This window comes from Antechinus flavipes, chromosome 2 (assembly GCF_016432865.1).
Source record: "Antechinus flavipes isolate AdamAnt ecotype Samford, QLD, Australia chromosome 2, AdamAnt_v2, whole genome shotgun sequence".
Taxonomy (NCBI): Eukaryota; Metazoa; Chordata; class Mammalia; order Dasyuromorphia; family Dasyuridae; genus Antechinus; species Antechinus flavipes.
This window is the reverse complement of record NC_067399.1, coordinates 186,344,594-186,365,550: the sequence shown is the minus strand read 5'-3', so window position 1 is coordinate 186,365,550 and position 20,957 is coordinate 186,344,594. Positions and strand designations below refer to the sequence as shown.

Genomic DNA, 20,957 nt, shown 5'->3' with positions numbered 1-20,957 from the left:
ACAAATCTGTTGGTTTACCAATTTAAAAAACTAGTTTTTAGCTTGGTGGCATTTCTTGCTGACCATTATGTGAAAATGTTGTTACTATTCTTAATGCCATAATTAAATGACTAAGAAAGTTATTGATAAACTAGTTAACAGCCAAGTCATTTCTTTCTATTTCTCTTATGATGACTTACTGTCTTTTGACCTTTCTCAAAGTACTGCTATATCTAACAATCTGATCTTGTTTTTAAAAGCATCCTTAATCATTGTTTTTGATTCTATGAATAAGATGCTCTCAAGTTTCAGAGAGAACAACTGAGCATTTTCCTCCATTTTTCCTTTTCTAGCTTCCTCATTTTTAAGTGTTTTTTTTTTAAATCAATTCAATATATAGACCATGCCTAAAGCTTTCTGGAGCACAGCTCAATGTTCTTTCTATCTATTATGGCAGCCCCCTTTTCCTTCCTAAACTTCTCACTCCTATCTACCTTTTCCAGTAAATTTGGAACTACTTTACAGTAAATTTGATTTTAGAAGGCTTAGAATAGTGCTTCACTGTTTAACATAGGGCCTGATAGGTTTATAATTAATGATAGATTTATAATAAATGTTCATCCTAATAATGTTTTACAATATGTTAGCTTATTCTAATATAATAAATGTTTATATCTGACTAATAGAAAGTCATTTGATAAAACACATTCAGAATGTGTCCATGCCTAATGTGATGGGAACCACCCCTTTGGCTCAGTCCTTTGTTAATCCGAATTCCCTCTTAAGAGTTTTGATCCTTCTACTTTTTTTCCCTTAAGTGCACATAATTTCCTTGTGTTCAATCCCTCAATATTGGAAATATGCTTATTCCTAATCTAACTATGAATATCTCTGAGGACGAAAAATAATGCAGAATAAACCTAGGAAAATATTCTCCTAATGATGTTTTATAAGATTTAGAATATGAAGGTACCTTAGAAATCTTTTGGACTAATTGTCACATTTTACAAAGGAAGAAGCTTCTCCAGAGGAGCAAGGTAAACACACAAGGTCACAAAGAAAGTAAATGATAGATAGATAAGCCTAATTCATTTAATTAAAAGTCAGTATTCCTTCTATTATAATATTTCCTGCTTTACTGTAAAGCAAATTATTTTGATGTATTTTAAGCTCAATGATAAAAGCATCTGTGGAAGCTATTCTCCAACCCATTATTGTATTATTTTTTAAAAATCAAAATGTTCCTTGAAACTTAATATAGCATTTCAGGTCTTAGAAAACCTTTCCTTAACGCTTGTTCTTTATGTGTATAGAGGGATGGGAATGGGGGTTATGATTGTTGTTCAGTCATTTTCAGTCATGTCTGATTCTTTGTGACCCCCTTCTGAAATTTACTTGGCAAAAATGGTGAAGTGGTCGTTCTTTTACTCTTCAAGAATAGGCAGTTTGATCAGATCTCCTGTCTTACCTTGATTCTATCTCAGCAAGACAATTCTATTTGTTCTCTCAGAGCCAACTTTAGACCACAGAATTTTTTTTTTAATTCTTAGGTTTCATAAACCTACTCCTATTGCCTTATTTTCCATTTCAGTATAAGTAGATGATGTAATAAATAGTAGAGTTTTTGGACAAGGTAGTTATCTTGAGGTAATTGAAGGGCTATTATGTGGAAGTAGAAATAACCTTGTGTTCAGTCCCACAGGCTGAACTGGGACAGATGGAGAAGAAATTGTAGAGAAGGTACATTTCAGCTCAATATAAAGAAAAACGTTTCTCAGTAGATAGTGAGTTCTTCATTATTGAAATTCTTTCATAAAAGATTGTATAGATCACTAATTTGGAATATATGAATGAAAATTCCTTTCCGTGTGTGTGTGTGTATGTGTGTGTGTTTGTATGTGTGTATGTGTATGTGTAACTTTGGACTTTCTGCAAACAGTAGGCTCTTTAAATTTCAAAACTTCAGGCAAAACTCCTTCCTTCCCTCCGTTTCAGAACTCATTTCTAGATAAGCTTTAGCAATTATGAATTAAAAAATTTGAGAACTTAGTTTCACTGGATTACCATTTTTAGAGGATCTTTTTATATAGCTGGATTTGAAGATTAATTTTTGCTTTTTAAAAATTATCCATTGTAATATACATAGTTAAAAGAGTTGGAATTTCTAGTATAATATTTTAATTTTAGTGCAGGCTTTTCCTGATGAGCTTATCTTTTATTTCTGGGGATCATAGCCTACCTCATTATGATTTTCAGCAATGTAATGATCATGATTTCCAAACCTAATTGTCTTATAGAGGGGTCTCTGGTCTCCTGAAGATTATGCCAATATTCTATGATTTTCATAAGTCTTTCCAAACTAGAAAGACCTTAACTATAAGATGGGCAGTAGATTTGTTGCTGTTTTGTAATGACCAACCTAAGTATCAAAAGGCTATTACCAGAAAATGACTAGTTCTTTGGCTGAGGGAAAGAGATGACTGTTAATACCACACTCTTAAATTAATTAATTAATTCCATTTTACATAGTGCTTTATAATTTTCAAAACACTATTATACATCATCTGTTAAAAAAAGATTTTAGGGAAACAAGATAATTATCTTGGGGTATTTGAAGGGTTGTTATGTGGAAATAGAAATAACCTTGTGTTCAGCCCCACAAGCCAGAACTGGGACCAATGAGAAAGAAATTGTAGAGAAAGTGAGTTCTTCATCACTGAAATTCTTTCAGAAGAGACTGGATAGATCACTTATTTAGGAAAATCCAATGAGGATTCCTGTTTGTGTATATTACTGAACCAGGTGACTTCTAAACTCCCTTTCAATTCTAAAATTCTATGATTCACAAAACCTCATTTGATGGTCACAGCTGTTCTGTGAGCAAGACAGGACAAGAAGTTTTATCCCCTTTTAACAGATGAGAAAATAAAAAGGAAGGCATCTACCTGGCTAGTGTGACATAGTTAAAAAATGGCTAAACAGCAACTTAGAACCAGATATTTTATTCCTTATCTATTCCACGATTTGCTATGTTGCCTCGGTTATTCTCAACACAATTAAGTTTTTTTTTTTTTTAGCTGAAATAAAATTTGTCACACCTTATTTTCCAACTGTATGTTGGCCAAGGCTAGAAAGCAGAAAGTTCCAGGATTTTTTTTTAATTCTTAATGGAAGAGATATGAAATTGCATATATAAGGAAAGAAGGCTCCACAGGAAGTAGGGGGGAGAGGAAGGAAACTTTATTTCTAAACCCTTTTCATAATCAAGAATCTGTGAACTAATATAGAGAGAAACATCAAAATAATTATTATCTAAATATAATTTAGCTATATCAGCACTTTGTTGTCAAGCAACCAAGATGATGAAGGATATTGAGGTCATTCTATATCTGAGGTAGATATACAGTGTGTCCCCAAAAAAATCTTAGCACCGCTTTAAACTATTAAAGCTTAAATAAAGCTTAAAATTTAAGCTTTAATAGCTTAAAACTATACTAAGATTTTAGGGACACATTATATGTATTTAAAGCTATCTGTCTAGATTAAAAAGTTGTGCTTTATAAGTAAAATAATAGATATGATCTGAAAAAAAAATATTATACCTTTACCAGAGAAGAGTCTTGCTAAAAGCACTAACAATTCAGATAGGAGAATAAGGAAGGAAAGCAGGAACCAAGACCATTGAAACTAACTGATTTCTCTGATTTTCAAAGGGGTGATAGACTATGTTATGTTTATCTATCTCACATCAAATATGTCTAGGTGGCTCAAAATGAAAGCCTCTTTCTTGATTGTTCTCAAAAGATCTGATTCCCTTTATCTTTCACTTACTAGTTCAGGACCTTCTTACAAAGTACTGTTATACAAAAGACTATTTTGAGTAGATAGTAAACCTCTATATCAAAGAAAACAGAAAAAGAAATCAGAGAATTTATACAGATTAAAATTTTTTAAAAGAAGCAAATAAAAAAGTAAATAAACTCTTCAGTTGGGAGTAAGATAAGATCTCAGCTCAAACTATGAGAGAATGATTTCACAAAAGGGGAATCTATTCTAAGCAGTATGAAAAGCTTCAAGGACTAGAAGCCAAAGACATGATAAGTAGGTTTGCACATCTTCTTTATATGTCTATAACTCTTGGGGTCAGGAAGAGGTGGAGGGCTCTACTATTCAAAAGTTTACATCTCACACTTCTCTTCACCTATGTTGTCTCAAGGTTCTTTCTTAAAGTATATATCCAACCAACTGAAAGAAGTCATTATTACAGTCATGCAACATTAAGGCTTAATGTTCTAGTTTATCGGGAATACAGATGTGCAGGCTCTTTTTTGATCATGGTTTTCGAGTAGTGCTTTAAAATTGTAAAGGTGATTTTTCTATAATTATAAATAACAAAGAATTAAGATTTAACAGTATATGCAATAAACATAATCTCTAAAAAGAATCAATCACCTGACAGAATGATAATCATTACATGCCTAAGTTACATATTCTATATGTACAACTCCTATACATAAATATCTGAAGTACACAGCAAGCACTCATAAGAAAGCAACACAGGCTAATTAATAAAACATAACTGCAACAATAATGCCATCAGTAGGCCTATATAAAAATATAGTTTCATTCTAAGAATTAGCATAATATGCAAATAAACAATGAACAAAAAAAATAATAGACTTTGCTACAAAATGAATATAAAACAGTTAAGTGACTATAAGAGCAAAATAATAAATAAGCATACCCCAGAAGCTATAATTAACATGCACAAAAATAAACATAAGCAATTACTTGCAAGGCTATTTCACATGTGAAATCTCTATGTCACCACAATATGTATGTAACTATGTCTTCTTTCCCTGTAACCTGTTACATCTTAGTCTGGCATCTGCTCTGATAGGTGTAGTTCCCTTTTTACTGAGGGTTCTCTCTGTTCTAAAAGTCAAACTAGTAGATGTTATAGGCTGACCATCAGAATTATTATAAACTTGTGTATATCTACTTGGAATGGCAACAGGATCAGTTTAGTTATCAATATTTTGTACTCTAGGGGTTGCCTCTGAATGCTATGAGTCTCTAGAAATTGTCAGCAATTAAGACATTTCCTATAGATTCAATTCCCTTACCTGATAAAAGTACACATAGTCTTCACTAGAGCTATTATTTTCCTACTTTATAGCTGGGTCAGACTGTATTCAACTGGTAAACAGTCTCCTGTTCAGCATTTTCTGAGTAGAGTGTCTAGCTGATTTCCCTATTAGCAAGAGGTGATTTTGATTAATAGACTTGTTATGACACCTTCTGTTATCTGCAACTATTTTGTAAAAAGACAAGTTATCCAGTATCTCAACTTTGCCTGGGTTAGCTTTCCATCAGATAGATAACTTGTGAGTTCTTTAAATGGCAAGGTTTCTCAACAGAACTCTGTCTCTTTGTTAAAGATGCTGACAACATACGCTAGTATCACAGCATCTTTTATTTCTGTCACAGATATTCTGAACTGAAGTCACGACTAGTTGGTAAGATTCTTTCTCAACTGAGACATATTGAGTATAAGTAGTTGGAATGTCTGCTTTATATGAGCTTCTAAAACACAAGTTATCAGGTAAACATTTTTCTCTCCCAAACGTAGGCAGGTATAATGTATAGCTATTCCTTGTGGAATTGTAGGCATATACCAGAAATGACACATGTTGATATCACTAAGTTTTATATTTTGATTTCAGTGTTATCAATATGTTCAAGAGGATGAAGTTAAAATGTTCAATCTGTGATTTTTTTATGTGGGTTTTTAGTAGCTCTTGACCAATTATTTTGTACTTGTCAAGACCAACATCTTCTGTTCTCAAAGTATCTCCCTTATTCAGAGAGGATCTTAGCAGAGAATATATGCACTAAAAAAATACTTCTTCAAAAAACATTTGGCAATAATAGATTATTTCTGGTTTCCATTTGGATAGCCATACCTGGTATTGATTATCCCACTACAATATAGCATTTTTACTACTGTAAAGGTAGAACGGAAAAACAGGAAATTTCCAAAGAATTGCTGTTATCTATATTCTCCAAATGTGCAGTTGGTAACACCTGCAGCCATTTTGAGTCAATAAAATCTGTTTCTTTCCAAGGTATTTTCTTGACCCATATGGCCAAAGTCATAATGTAAAGCATTTGTGGCTATTGGACGGTATGCTCTGATTAGTTTCCAGATGTTTCTTGGTCCATATAGGTTATAATTCATAGTCTGATATAGTATTCTACTATATAGCTCTAACTTTTATCATTGACTTAGCAAAAAAGTAACTCTTGCTGGCTAGAATTAAGAATCTCTGCTTTGTTTTTTCACTTCCAGCACTTTTTTGTCTGTGCCAGTTATCTGCGACAAATAAAATAAGATTAATTCAGTAAAATAAAGTTTACATATGTATTTGGCATATTGTCTGAGGAAATCCCAAGCCATCTATTTATTACAATCCATACTTTGCCTCTTACAAAAAAAGGTGCTATTCTTTATAAAAGTCTTCTTCTTTCATTAACTTCATCCCCCAAATTTTTGATATTATTTCCCACTTTCATCCTTTCCCCCTCATTCTAATAGAGGTGATCTTCCTTGTCAAAGCAAATTCTTCTAAAAATATACTTGATCCCAACCCACCCTATCTTCTTCAAAGAACTAAATCCTCAGTAACCACTCTTTCCAATTTCTAACATCATCCTGTTAGCTGATTCCTTCCCTACAGTCTTCAAACATTGTCTTCCTCTCCTTGAAAACCATCACTAGACCCATCATACCCTCAAGTTAATGTCCTATAACTCTCCATGCTAGCTAAATTCCTTTAAAAAAAGTTATTTTTACTCCGATTCTTTCTCCCCTCTCACTCCTTAACCCCTCAAAATCTGACTTTCATCCCTATTACTCAACTGAAATTGCTTTCTCCTAAATTATGAATCATCTCTTAAAATCTGATGGTCTTTAATCATTATTAAACCTTCTCATGTTATCTGCTACATTCAACACTGTTAACTAGTTTTTCCTCCTGGATCTCCTCTCATGTCTTTTGTAACACTCTCCCTTCCTGGTTTACTTATCTATATGACCACTTCTCAATCGCCTTTCATGACTTCAATGGGTAATTCACATCATACTCCTCTGAAAGTATTCCTTAAGGAGCTTGTTCTCCTCTCTCTCTCTCTCTCTCTCTCTCTCTCTCTCTCTCTCTCTCTCTCTCTTTCTATCTCTCTCTCTCTCTCTCTCTCTCTCTTTCTATCTCTCTCTGTCTCTCTCTGTCTCTCTCTCTCTCTCTCTCTTGCACGTGTGTTCGCTCTCTCTCTTTTCGCTCTTGTTCCCCTTCCCCCCTTCTTCCCATGTTCCCTTAGCAGTTCCAATAGTTTTAAACTATGCATATCTATTTGTCTAGACTCAGACTCTCCATCAGTCTCAGATCCCTAATTACCTATTAGAAATCTCAAACTGCATAACTTAAAATCAACATTTCTAAAAGTTAAATATTATCTTCCCTCTCCCCTATACCTTTCCTTCTTACAAATTTCTCAAAAACATTCCATCATTCTAATATTTCAGGAGAGTAATTTTGGCATTATCTTAGACTCCTTATTGTCCCTCATCATACATATACAATCAGTTGCCATTTCTACCTTCATAACATCTCTCATATCTGACATTTCTTTACTTGTACAACTACCTCTTAGTTCAATCTATTATCAATAGCTCTTTAATTGATCTCTCTCCCTCAAGTTTCTCAACATTCCAATATATTCTGTACATGACTGAAAAAATAATTCTCCCTAAGTGCAGATCTGACTATTTGACTCCCTTAATCAAGGAACTTCAGTGGTTAAACCATACCCTCTACAATTAAAAATAAACTCCTCAGCTTAGTTTTTAAAGCTCTACATTAGCTGTCTGCAACCCTTCTTTTCACCTAATTGTGCATTAATTCCTCACTTATGCTTGGTGATTCAACCAAATTGGCTTTCTGTTCCTCATTCATGACACTCTATTTTTCCCACCTCCATGCCTTTGCACTGGCTAGCTTCCAGGCTTGGAATGAACTTCTTTATTACTTTTACCTAAGATTACCTGTCTTGGTTCAAGTTACTCCTCAGGCAACATCTACTGCATGAAGCCCCTCAACTATTAGTACCTTTCCTCACAAAGAACATTCTCTTTTTGACACATTTTTATTTACTGTTATATCTGTTTTCTGCGTGTATATACGTAGTAGATGCTTAATCAAAATATGTTGATTTATTGATTAATTGTCAGAATTACTTTCAAATATTCTTCTGGAATTGTCCTAACCCAAATCATTCTGGACATCTGCATCCATATTCATCTTATCAAGACTTTTATATACTGATATCATAATAAGCTCGTGCTACTATTCGTTCCTGGAAAACAGTCTCCAATCTGGCACTGATCAAAATATAAATCAATGGATTGTTCAATCTATCCTTGGAATTTTGTTCCATATACATATTTCTCAGTGATAATACTTTTTAAGCCAAGAATTCAAGATTTTATATAAGGTAATGAGACTGTCCAGCAACATTCTGAATTGAATGATTGGTGAATAGATTGGTGAATGCAATTGGTCTCTGGTAACTATCCCTCTCCTAGTATAAAAGAGTCTCAAGCCTTCCAGTTGGCAACTAGGTAAACAAAAATATATAATTTACTTTTGCATAAGCTAATATTTCTTAGGAAATCTCAAACTCACTTTGATATAGGCCAAGTAAGGATAGTGTTTGTAATTCATCCAAAGTCCAAATACCTTAGAGATATTTTTCTCAGATATTTCTGATGAAAAGTTTGGAAAGTGACAACAATTTGAGATATACCATGTAGAAGAGTTTTACAATTCATATTTCCAATTTTTACTATGCTCTCTTTACAAGATCTTATGACTAAAAGTGGAACAGATTATATGAAATTGACATTGGGGTTATTGTGACTGTTCTCAGAGACCAAAATAGCTCTCTTTTCTGGCCCTGACTCGGTTTCCCAAAACTTAAAGGAAGAAATCAATTTTTGTATAATCAATTCTGTATTTCTTACATTTTACATTCACATGTTAATGGTCTTCAGTTCTATGATGATTAACAGATGGACATGTTAAATGTTCTTGCAAGTGTTCTAGTCTTAGGCATTTGGGCTCTCCATTCTCTTAGTCATCTATCTTTCCAAGGAGAATGGTTTGGGGTATTGTTCCCTCTTTTACCAAATAATCACATTGGTCTCTGTCCACACATCAGTTCTATATTGATAATTCAGTTGACTTGCTTGGCTTCTATGGACTACATGGAAAAAGAGAAGATTTTTGTTCAAGTATGGATTGGACTTGAATGGTAGCTAAGCTATCTTTCAATCCTGAGATTGTATGATCCTTTTCATTTAAATAATTCATAATACTAGAAAGAGCACTATGTTAGGATCATGAAACCTACATTCTCATTCCAGCTCTATAACATACAATATTAGCCAAAAGCCTTTAGACATTCACTTAATCTTGCTAAGTTTGTCTGTTCAACTGTAAATGGGGATATACCCTGTATGTTTTTACAAGATCCCTTTGAAGAGCACATTTTTAAATATTTTAAAGCACTTTGAAAATTACCCAGAATAAAGATATTATTACATTATTATCTTATTTAATCTTGCCTGTTTTTTCTCATATCATTAAGTATTAGAATAAATAGTGTAACTGAATCTGATGCTGGGCTCCAAGCAGTCTGGGCATTCAAAAACATTGTTCCATTTGTTAATGCAAGGTAGGGGTCTGACTGTAAGATTTCTTCCAGTTCCAAATTACATTTTTTATGTGCCCATAATTATTTATGTGCTCTCTTAAACACAGAATCTTTCCATGCATGTGTCCATGATGTCCTAAATCTAGAGCCACCTCCATACCATGATGAAATATAGGAAGAGAACTTCATGTTAAAAAAGCAGAGTAAGCTTTCCCAAAACTGAGCTCTTTGGTATCTGTTAATTAAAGCCCACTGGGACTCCAAGCCCTTGGACTGGAAGTGTGCCTGGTATCTCCCTGTCTGAGCTACTTTGGACTTAAATAGCTAAGCTGTCAAACAGAATTTATGTTTGCATATGCATTATATAATGTATTATATATGATACATTCTTCACTAGTCCCTGAAGCTGAAAAACTCTTTCTTCCTTGTTAATCAAAGTTTTTACCCCAATATTTCTTCCTAAATTCCCTAAAAAGTTTAATATGAGCAAAGTAGGAAATGTCAACCTGGCCTAGAAATTTCACATAGCACTTCATTTTTTTCTTTCCAGTTTTTTCCCTATTGGGCCAAAACAGAAATGGAAGATGGAATTAACTCATTCATTGACTTAAAGTTATTTAGCTATCAGGTCTAAATATTCAGTGAACCTGCTAATTCAGGTCTATAAATAACAATTTTACCAAACATATTTGGATATAGTTAAATGTTTTTCAGTCCTTGGATACAAATTAAGCAAATGATTTCTTTGCTTAATTTTCTATTTCAAATTACTTTTAAGCTTTCAATTCAACAAATAATGCTTAAGGTATTATTATTTGCCAAGAACTGTTCTTTAGGAATATACACCCAAAAATAGTCTTTATCCTTGGGGAGCTGACATTTTATTGCAGAAAGATCAAGTATTATCTGTTAATGAATTCATATTGTAAAGATTAATTTTTATAAACACTGTCTATTTGTTCTTCTTAGGTTTTTTATTCCTAAGAAAAGTTGTATCAATCTCCTTACATAAGTCACACATAATCCTTTTAATATTCTCCCTTTTTAGGATGAGAATAGAGTTAGAAGAGAACTTATTTATCCTGAAGTCCAACTCCATCATTTTACAGATAAAGAAACTGAGCCCTAGAGGGATAAAGTAACCTGCCTAAAATAACAACTGTAGGTGATATCAAAAATAAGACTTAAACCCAGATTTTTGGACCCCAAATTCAGTGTTCTTTCCACTACATGCTCGTTATCTTTATAACATTTATTTCATAACAAAATATTTTATACATTATATATTTGGTTACAACTTTAAACTTATAACTTATAAACTTATAAATATATATATATATAGTATAGATATAATATCCACAAATGGGCTTCATATTTCTTGCTTTTTGTAAAAATGCTTTAATCATGGCTTCTGGTCATTGATTTTCTCATTTTTTCCTGATTTGAGAGTTTTTAGATATGTCTTTAGCTTTGAGGTAAAAACTATATAGATTCTTCCAACTTCCCTCTATTATACAAAACAGGAGAGTCAAAAGAGCATTTTCTTAGCAAATTTATCTGCTAGAATATAGTGAGTTCCCTAAATTCTACTTATAATTATATTTTTAAAAAGCCTTAATCCATGGAACACTGGAAATTGATAATGGACTAATCACATACAAATGAGCCTCATTCGGAATCTAGTCTCTTGTTTTGAAAAAATAAATTTGAGATAACAATGGTCTCTGTGTTTTTGTTACCTTAAAAGAAAAAGGTACACTGAATTTATGGGGAGTGTGCAAGAAAGTTTTCTCAGAAAAATCAAGAATGCTAGATTCAGGCTCTGGGGACTCCAATTCTATCATGATATTTTCCAAGTTGCTTTTGTTAACAATATTTAGAAAACAGATGCACTCTTTTTTTTCTTTTCAAATCTTCTCAGACTGTTGTATGAAGATTTATACTTCACTGGGAATATAGAGCTAGAGAATAAAGTGGTCCAAAGGTGGTCATGTTTTCAACTATAGCCTGAAGGTTTCATATCGATTTTGCTGACTAGTTATTTGGAGTTGATATGACTAAAATTCTATAAGATCTTTTCCCTGATTTTAAGGCTATCTAGGGCTAAAAATCTGCATCAAAACAAAAAATTTCCACCAATTCAAATGTGTATGAGAAGATATACTTGTCCTGATTTCAAACTCCTTTTTCCAGCTACAGTTCTCACAAAACCTGGTCTTAAGTGTTACTTCCACACAAAAACTTGGGGTCTGAGTATTCAGACAGAATTAATATAAACCAAGGGATGAGAATGTCTCAATTTAGGTATATTATATCATGGACAAAATATTTTGATGAACACTAGATCTAGTATTCTTCATTTGGTCCTCACAAGCACATTGATACAGATCTTATTCCCAATTTATAGATAAAGAAACTGAGATTTAAAAAAGTTTTATGATTTACCCATGATTACATGGATTGTCCTTCTTCATTTTGTTTATACATGTTCTCAGTAATATCTTTTGTGCCACTCTTTGCATATGAACAACTCTGATAAGTGTTGTTGCCCAAAACTACTATGCATCCTTCCTTTGAACTTTAGCTTATCTAATTTTTTTTTAATTTAAAAACCATCAATACTAAATGCAATACAAAACACTTGTTTCTAGTCACCTTTATTAGTCATTTCCATGATGCTTAGAAAAGAGCATATAATCCCTAAGTACCACTCTCCAAAAGGAACCAAGTGTAAAAAAATATGCTGAGAATCAAATCTCACTAAGTTCCCAAGGAAGATTCAAAACATATAAATACAAAAAAGGGACATTTTCCATGCTTCTCAAGACACCATGACTCCTTCCACATGTTACCAGAATCACTTCTTGGACTCTTATCCCAGCACTTAGCATAATACATAGACATAATTAATATTTAATAAATGTTTGTTGACTGATTGTTTGACTTGCAATTATGGTCTGTGACTGAAGAATGCTGATAAATAGTTCAAGGAACACCAGCCTTCTCTGGCTGAATCTCTTACGATAATCCTAATACAATCCCCATATCCCTGTGGCTAAGATGCTAATGCATTCTCATTCAACTACCAATAAGCTACTCTGAGAGCTATAAACCTTCTCATTTAGCTACATCCTTGGGAAAGCCATTGTCCTCTTCATTTACTCTTGTTCCAGCCCCTCTAAGTCATTCATGAGAATCATTTGTCATCTAAGTGTTCAATATGTGAAGAATTACTTTACTTCACCATAGGGAATACTCAAATGGACTTGTGATCTAAATCTAGAAATGCCCTCCAAAGGTGAACATTGCAACCCTTCTATGCCTGTCCATTTCATATAATTTCTATCTGTGCTATCCCAAAAGTTCAACATAGGGAGTCCACCCAAGGTGCTTGAAGCCTTCCTTACTTTTCTTCTGATATTACAAAGGTATCTCCCCACCATTCTATTCACCTGCCATTCTTTACTCTTGCCAAAAGACCAACCCATTTTCTCTTCATGTCATACAGATAAAATCTTTTACTTCTGATTTCCTCATCGGTTCCACATTGCAACTGGCTTACACCTACATTAATTGGCACTTTACTCTATATTTAATAAAAATCTTTAGTTACCAGGGGATTCTTTTTCAATCTGTATTTTTCTCTGAATTTAGTCAATAGTCAATAAATATTTTTAGTCATCTATTATGTCAGACACTGCCCTGAATTAAATATATAAATAAGAAAACAATCTTTTAATAAAAATCTAGTTAGTTAGAGGCACTCTCTGCCAAATAGCAACAAAGATAAAATGTTTGTATTAAGGTTTGAGTCAGTTAAAGTTTTGGAATATGCTTCAAGCAATACAACTGCCTCCTTTTTACTTCTGAGATCAGATCATTATCTATTCTTACCATAACTTCCAGATATGCATATTGAGCAAGGTCTATAGGGCATCCTTTCAAAAGCATATTGCAATCTGTGCAATAGATATACTTCATCTACTTGATCTTGTTGTGTGGATGAACAGGACAAACTTCTTTGAGCAATTACAAGTCTGTTCCTGCTACAAAGTCTTAGGACTTGATGTAATCAGTATAATGTCATCCACAAAGGTGAGTATCTGAAATAGCTTATCATCCCCAGGGGATTCTTCTTCAACCTGTATTTTTCTCTGAATTTAGTCAATAAATATTTTTAGTTATCTATTATGTATCAGACACTGCATGAATTAAATATACAAATAGGAAAAACAAAGTCAGCCTTCAAGAAATTTACAATCTAATGGGGGAAGGCACACAAAAGGAAGTTGAATTCCTCTAATACAGTCATACTTTGGTGAATGTACTTAACCTTATTTTATGAGCACCTGATACTTTATTATATGGCAGCCCCTGAACAGGGTTATTTCTGTTTTACATGTCCCAAATAACCTTGAATGATATATGTATAGAAGCCATTTTGTGGTGGTACAAGAGTCTGAAAAACGGCTTTTAGTTTTACTGAATCAATTGTTTTTCACGATCAACAAAGAATAAACACAATGGTCATTTAAACTCTTTACATCCTTCAGTCAAATAGCATATGAAAAATTAAAATGAATATATTTTAATAGAAAAGAAAAGACTTAAAAGTTACATGAGAATTATTCCTAAGTCAGATTTCTCTGTACCATTAGGTCAGACATTTTAAAAATCTAGGATAAGAATTTAATGTATACAATTAATAAGATCAAGCCTGAATTATTTAAAGAAATTACTGAAAATTTTAAAGACACTACAGAAATGATATTGTCACCAACTATAATAATTTCATTGTGCTTTTAAACCAATGTAAATTAATTGCTAAAATAAGGAGACCACAAGAGCCTAGAAAACAACTTAATTAAAATTTTAAAAACTTGAATTATTTTGTCTATCTATCCACTTCTTTTCTCTTAATCAATTCTGGCTCTTATGTGTGTGTGTGTGTATGTATATATATATATATATATACATACACACATATATATATATACACACACACATATATATATATACATATATATACATATATATATGTATATATGTATGTGTAGATACTCTTGTTTGGAGTTTAATAAATGTTTACTGATTAACTGAACAAAGAGAATTGACTAACAAATGCCAAACTAGATTAGAATGTAAACATATTACAAAGAAAAGCATTGGACAACTATGAGTAATATCTTATTAACAGAGAGAAATGGTGGAAGGTACATTCAGAAAAAAGAAACCATGGCAAGATATTCAACTAAGCAAAATCATCAATAGCATTTAAGAATGAAAATAAAAAGATTTGAGACAGAAGTAAAATGGAGAAATCTTTCAAAAATCATTTTTAGCAAATTGTAGCCATACTTGGACCTTAACAGCACAGTACCTGAAGTACTTATAGAAGAGTTAAAAAATGAAAACAAGAAAATCAGATAAATGTATCCAAATATATTCATAAGGGGAGATCTGTACTGAGGGTGACACAATTATAGGGGAATTCAGGGGGAAGGTATCTGAAGGTGGGGAAGATACCAAAAGCACAGAAAAAAATCAAACATTTTTAATGCAAAAAAATTAAGAAAATACTGTATCAGGAACTCATAACTGATTTGTCTATTCTATCTACAAAATCACAAGTAGATTTTCTAGTTAATGAGTAGTCTTTTCATAGTCCCTGATTATTAATAATCACAATTAATAATTAACTTTTATGTGATGCTTTACTATATGCCAAGCACTGTGCTTAGCATTTTACCATTATCATTTCATTTGTTCCTCAAAATAAATCTGAGAGAGAGTTCTATTATTATCTCCATTTTACAGATTAATACAGATTAAATGACTTGCCCAGGTCACAGACCTAATAAGTATATGAGATCAGATATGAAATTAAACCTCTCTGACTCAAGTCTCAATATATCTATTATACTACCAAGCTGCTATAAGAGCTTCATTGATTCTAATTTGCTTCAAAACTTGAATCATGTGCTACCTCCTACATAATATTTTCTAATTCCTCCAACTATTAATTCCTCTCAGTTCCTTCTTCAAAAAAAAATGTTTTTCATTTATTTTCTTTATTTCCACATGATTATCTGTGTGCACATTGTCTCCTCTATGTATGACTCTCCTCTTGTCTGTCTAAGGCTAATAGAATGGAAGGCCCTTGAAAGTAGGAAATGTTTCACTTTTTCTTTGTATTCCTAGCATCCAATATATTATCTGGTATTTAGGAAGCACTTAATAAATCTTTGATTGATCAACTGATTGAAAGGATCTTTGTTAATCCTAAAATATCTCAACATTTTTAGAACTAAAAGACTTAGAAGGTTATTTGGTACAACTTCCTGGATTTTACTACTGAGTCCCACAGAGATAACAAGACTTGTATAAGTTCTCCCAGATAGTTTGAATTAATTCAAGTAATAAAGATGTTCTATGACATTTCTACAATATAACAACTACCTAATATCTGCTTTTCTCAAGTTGCTTCTACACATCTCTCAGGTCATTTAAGGATAATAAATACAGGTAATTCTAAGTCCTTGGTGTTTAAAAAAATTCAGTAAAATTCTTCCCCTGATCTTTGGATCACATATCTTTCATTCTCCCCCCAATAATGCAGAATGAAATATAATATGAAATGCTTCTTTCTCATCACTTTCATAATATGTTCAGGTCACTTCTATTGTGGCCTCCAGTTGTAATCCAGGGATTTAAGCTAAATTGCTTATCCCAGAAAATCCAGGCTTTAGATCTATTCTCTGCCTTTCTTCTATCCAGACAAGGTAACTTGCCCAGATAATTCTCTCTGGATTATACTCTGCTGAATTTAAGAAAAACAGCAACATAATGCATTTCAAAAAATCAATTGGTAGCTATGATTTTCCATTGATATCCATGTGCTTATAACTCTTTCTTACCTTGTCTTGTATACTTCTGCCCAGGTATCTCCAAAAATCCTCCATAGAAAAACAATCCAGAACAGTGGCAACTCTCTCCTGATTTGACTATTTTAAGAATATCAGATGAATGCTTAAAATGCTATCCTAACTTTTGGGGCATGACTGACTCATCTTTGTTTTTAATGAAATATGTCACTAATGATATGTTTTCTATGACATTTCTTGTTAGATACTCACTATGCATCTTTCGATTGTTCACCAGGTCACCTAAAACATAAACACACTCACATAGACACACACACACAGACACACACACACACAGACATATACACATGCAGACATACCAAAACTAAATATAATCCATTACACTTGTTTCATCTTGTTCATCCTTTTAGAACTTTTTAATAATCTAGCTATCTCCAGCACTATCTTATCTACCCTACATTGTTATTTTCTATTGAAAGGTTTTTAAATCCATCAGATATTAGGCATATATAGGAATCTATATTTAAGTTAAACATTGAATTTAATTCTAATATATTAGTAAAAGATCATGTCTCCAAAACCAATTCAGATGATTTGAAGATATCATTCTGTTGAAATGATTAATTTCTGGCGTAGTAAGACAATCATCCCTACTAGTTTGGCTTTTATATCCTATTCCAGTATTCCCTTTCATTACTCTCTTTTATATATCATTTTTCCTAATTGAAATGGACCTCTTATCAGTCTATCTGTATCTTTGTGTTACTGAATAGATGCTACCTTCTTTGTGTGTGCCATTGTTAGTGCCCATTAATACAGTTAGCCAATCAACAAACAGTAAGCATATTTTATCAGTCAAGAACTGTATGAAACTCTAGTTTCTTAACTCTTTCAGAGTATTTTGTTTATACCTCTTCTATACAGTGATCATATTTTAATTAGTTATTTCCCAGATACCTTCATTTCCTTCTTTTAACGAAATTACTAGATCAGTAGTTCAAGAGAATGCTATAATCATGACACACTTATATTTCAGTAAATAATAATAATAATAGTCTCTCTGCATATCTTTGCATAGAAGATGGATAGATGTGGACTAATAGAAAATTTGGACAGATTAAGAATTAACTGTATTACTGGACCCCCCAAAAAGGAATTATTAATAGCTCAATATGAAGTTGAAAGAAGGCAGATCTCTAGTGGATGTGCCTGTACTATTTTGATCCTGTATTATTCAACATTGTTATGGAGATAAAGGAATAAAGTGCATGCCTATTGAATTTTCAGATGATATTAAGCTAGGAAAAATAACTAATTATTTGGGTAACAGAGGTAGGATTGAAAAAAAATGCTAACAGGTCAGACTATTGAGCTGAATTTAATAAGACTGAATCTAATAGAGATAAATTTAAGATATACTGAGATTCAAAAACTCAGTTGTATAAAGACATAATTGACAGATCAGGGGTAAACAGCAGTTTAAATTAAAAAAAAATTAGTATTCAAGTTCAAAATAAGTAAGTAATATTATGTGGCTAGACAAAGAGAGAGAGGGAGAGGGAGAGAGAGAGAGAGAGAGAGAGAGAGAGAGAGAGAGAGAGAGAGAGAGAGAAAGAGAGAGAGAGAGAGAGAGAAAGAAAGACGAACTTATATATCTTAAGCTGCATTTAAAGGCATAATGTTTAGGGCTGGGGAAGTGATAGCCCTGCAGATTCTCAGAAGTATTATCTTCCTTTCTGACTGACAAGTTTTAGAAATTTATTGATAAATTGGAGGGCATCTGAATTGAAAAAAAGGATTATAAACTCATGTTTCTCTTAAGCACTATACAGTGAATCAGAAGGGGTTTTGAGAGACAGGATGGAGAATTCATTCAAAATAAATATGAATAGAAGAACTAATTAATTATTAACTAGATAGGGTGAGTCCCTATGTTTAACAATCTAAGGGACTCATAGAAAGATGGAAAAGTTCCCAAGAGTTTATCATCTAATTGAAGAGATAAAACCAGTAAAAAAAAGTTAACTACAATGCCAGAACTCTAATCACAGAAATTTAAAGTATTCTTCTAAGAAAAAAAAAAGCCTGAAATTTGAGATCAGCACTGAAAATATAGGAAAAATAAACAAAAACTCATTATGCTTTGCATTATGCCATCCTGCAAAGTCATTTTCCCCAACAAAATGGCTTTCATTTGGAACCATGCTCTTCTTCATAGTCTCATATATCCCTTACTTAGTTGAGACACAAATCGGAAAAGATACATTTATCTGAAAAAATAGACCATGAATAGAATGCAGAAATATTATATAGAAATAATCCCACTGATTTTCCCATGAATTAATAAATTGGTATGTATCTTGGAAGCAACAATCCAACAATTGCTTTTTTTCCCAGAGATACGGATTTATAGTACAAAGCATATGATAGTGACCTAAACTTATTAGCCTTTCAGTAGCAATCCATATATAAAGCTTAATTATAAATTTTCCTATTATCCAAAGAGTAAGGACTTACACATATTTCTTAGATTGTGATAATTATAGAGATCTTCTTACTATGATAACTCATAGTCATTTCCTTTAGGCTTTGAGATATACATAGTTCCAATTCCAAATTCAAACAATCACTATCTGAAAGTTTTGTTTGGTAGGTTCAAAAGTAGGTTCAAAAGTACTTTATGAAGAGTTTGAGTTTATGTAATTATCCTCAATATTTAGATAGATAATATCTCTTATATAGCATATTAATATTTATAAAGTGCTTTATAAATATTATCTCATTTTATCCCAATAACGATTTTGGAAAATCAGTGCTATTATTATCACCATTTTATAGATGAGGAAACTGAGGCAGAGTTTAAAAGATGAACTGAAGGTAACAGCTATTAAATGTCTAAAATGGGATTTGAACTCATCTTTCTAACTCTAGATTCAATAATTTATCAATTGCACCACTTAGATACCTCTAAGAAGTAGTTTTCTCAAATTTGCCAGATCATGTAATGATAATTTTATGTCTTTTATACTGAAAGTGTAAGTCTATAAAATTTGCGGTGTAATGGGATAAATTTTGTCTCCAGTTTATATACTTTTGGAAACATTTTAAAGATGTTTATCAATGAGATCCAAGTACCAAACTCACTGTTGTCATTTATCCCAGATGAGTGAAGCTGAGATCAACGGGCAGTTTGAATCGGTGTGTGAATCAGTCTTTAGTGAAGTTGAATCTCAGGCCATGGATGCCCTAGACCTTCCTGGTTGCTTCCGAACGAGAAGTCACAGTTATCTGAGAGCCATTCAGGCTGGTTACTCCCAAGATGATGAATGTATTCCTGCAATGACATCTTCAAACATCACCTCAACTATCAGGTCAACAACAGGTAAAGGAAAAATCTTTCTGCCTTATACAATGACATCATGATATATATCAATTATTTCCATTAGATAAGAAAAATGACCCCACTCTACACACACACACACACACACACACACACACACACCTTAATGTGACTTGTTATCCTAACAATTGATCATCATTTATTATTGCATTTTCAGAAAAATTCCAGTTACTATTTTAAAAATTCTGCCATTAAAACTATATTGGTTTCATGTTTTCCCATACATGATTTATTAATGAGGGATGGATTTCAAAATTGTGAAAGGGTGAATTTTTGGAAAATACTTACAGGATAGTTTCCTGACAGAAATAGTCAAATTATGGGCATTACAATTGATGGTTATACCTTAATTCTTAAGGTTATGCAATATGTCATTAGTTCAAAGATATTCAGAAAAGTCCAGGTATCTATATATACACTTGGCCCTTTTATCAGCGTCCATCAGGAATAACTGTTCTTTCTTCCTCAGATTTATAAAAATTATTCATAGCAAGAAATCAATCAATCCTGGACATAAATTCTCTAATATTGGTAGAGCTCTAAGGATTATATTTCATGATATCCTCTGGTTCTAATGGAAATTTGGAAAATTTACCACCTAAACAAAAAATTACTGCCTAATATTTTATTACCCTTCCATTATTTATGTAACACAATGAATATACATGGTTCTGAGAAAGCTATAAAATAGGCCAAGGAATACAATTTTGCCATGACAAGCTTAAAGGCTAAGAAAAAGATACAAGATGAAATCATATAATAATAAATAGATAGGTGATATAAAAACCAGAACTAGTATATTATAAGGTAATCAGATAAATTGGGGGGGGATAGACTTTGAAAAAAGAAAATGAGGATAAGGCAGTATTTTAACTAGGTGGTATTAAAAGTATAAAGGATATAATGAATGAAGACGTGTAATC

At 32.4% G+C, this 20,957-nt stretch overlaps 1 protein-coding gene across 1 annotated transcript in view; it reads left to right on the top strand.

The window, feature by feature from the left end:
- The window catches only part of DLGAP2 (DLG associated protein 2), a 1,170,371-nt gene that overhangs the window by 1,060,840 nt on the left and 88,574 nt on the right, over positions 1-20,957 (top strand). Inside the window, exon 8 of the mRNA XM_051976005.1 lies at positions 19,797-20,016. Within this exon, the coding sequence (XP_051831965.1) occupies positions 19,797-20,016 (220 nt within the window). The remainder of the gene's footprint in view (positions 1-19,796; positions 20,017-20,957) is intronic.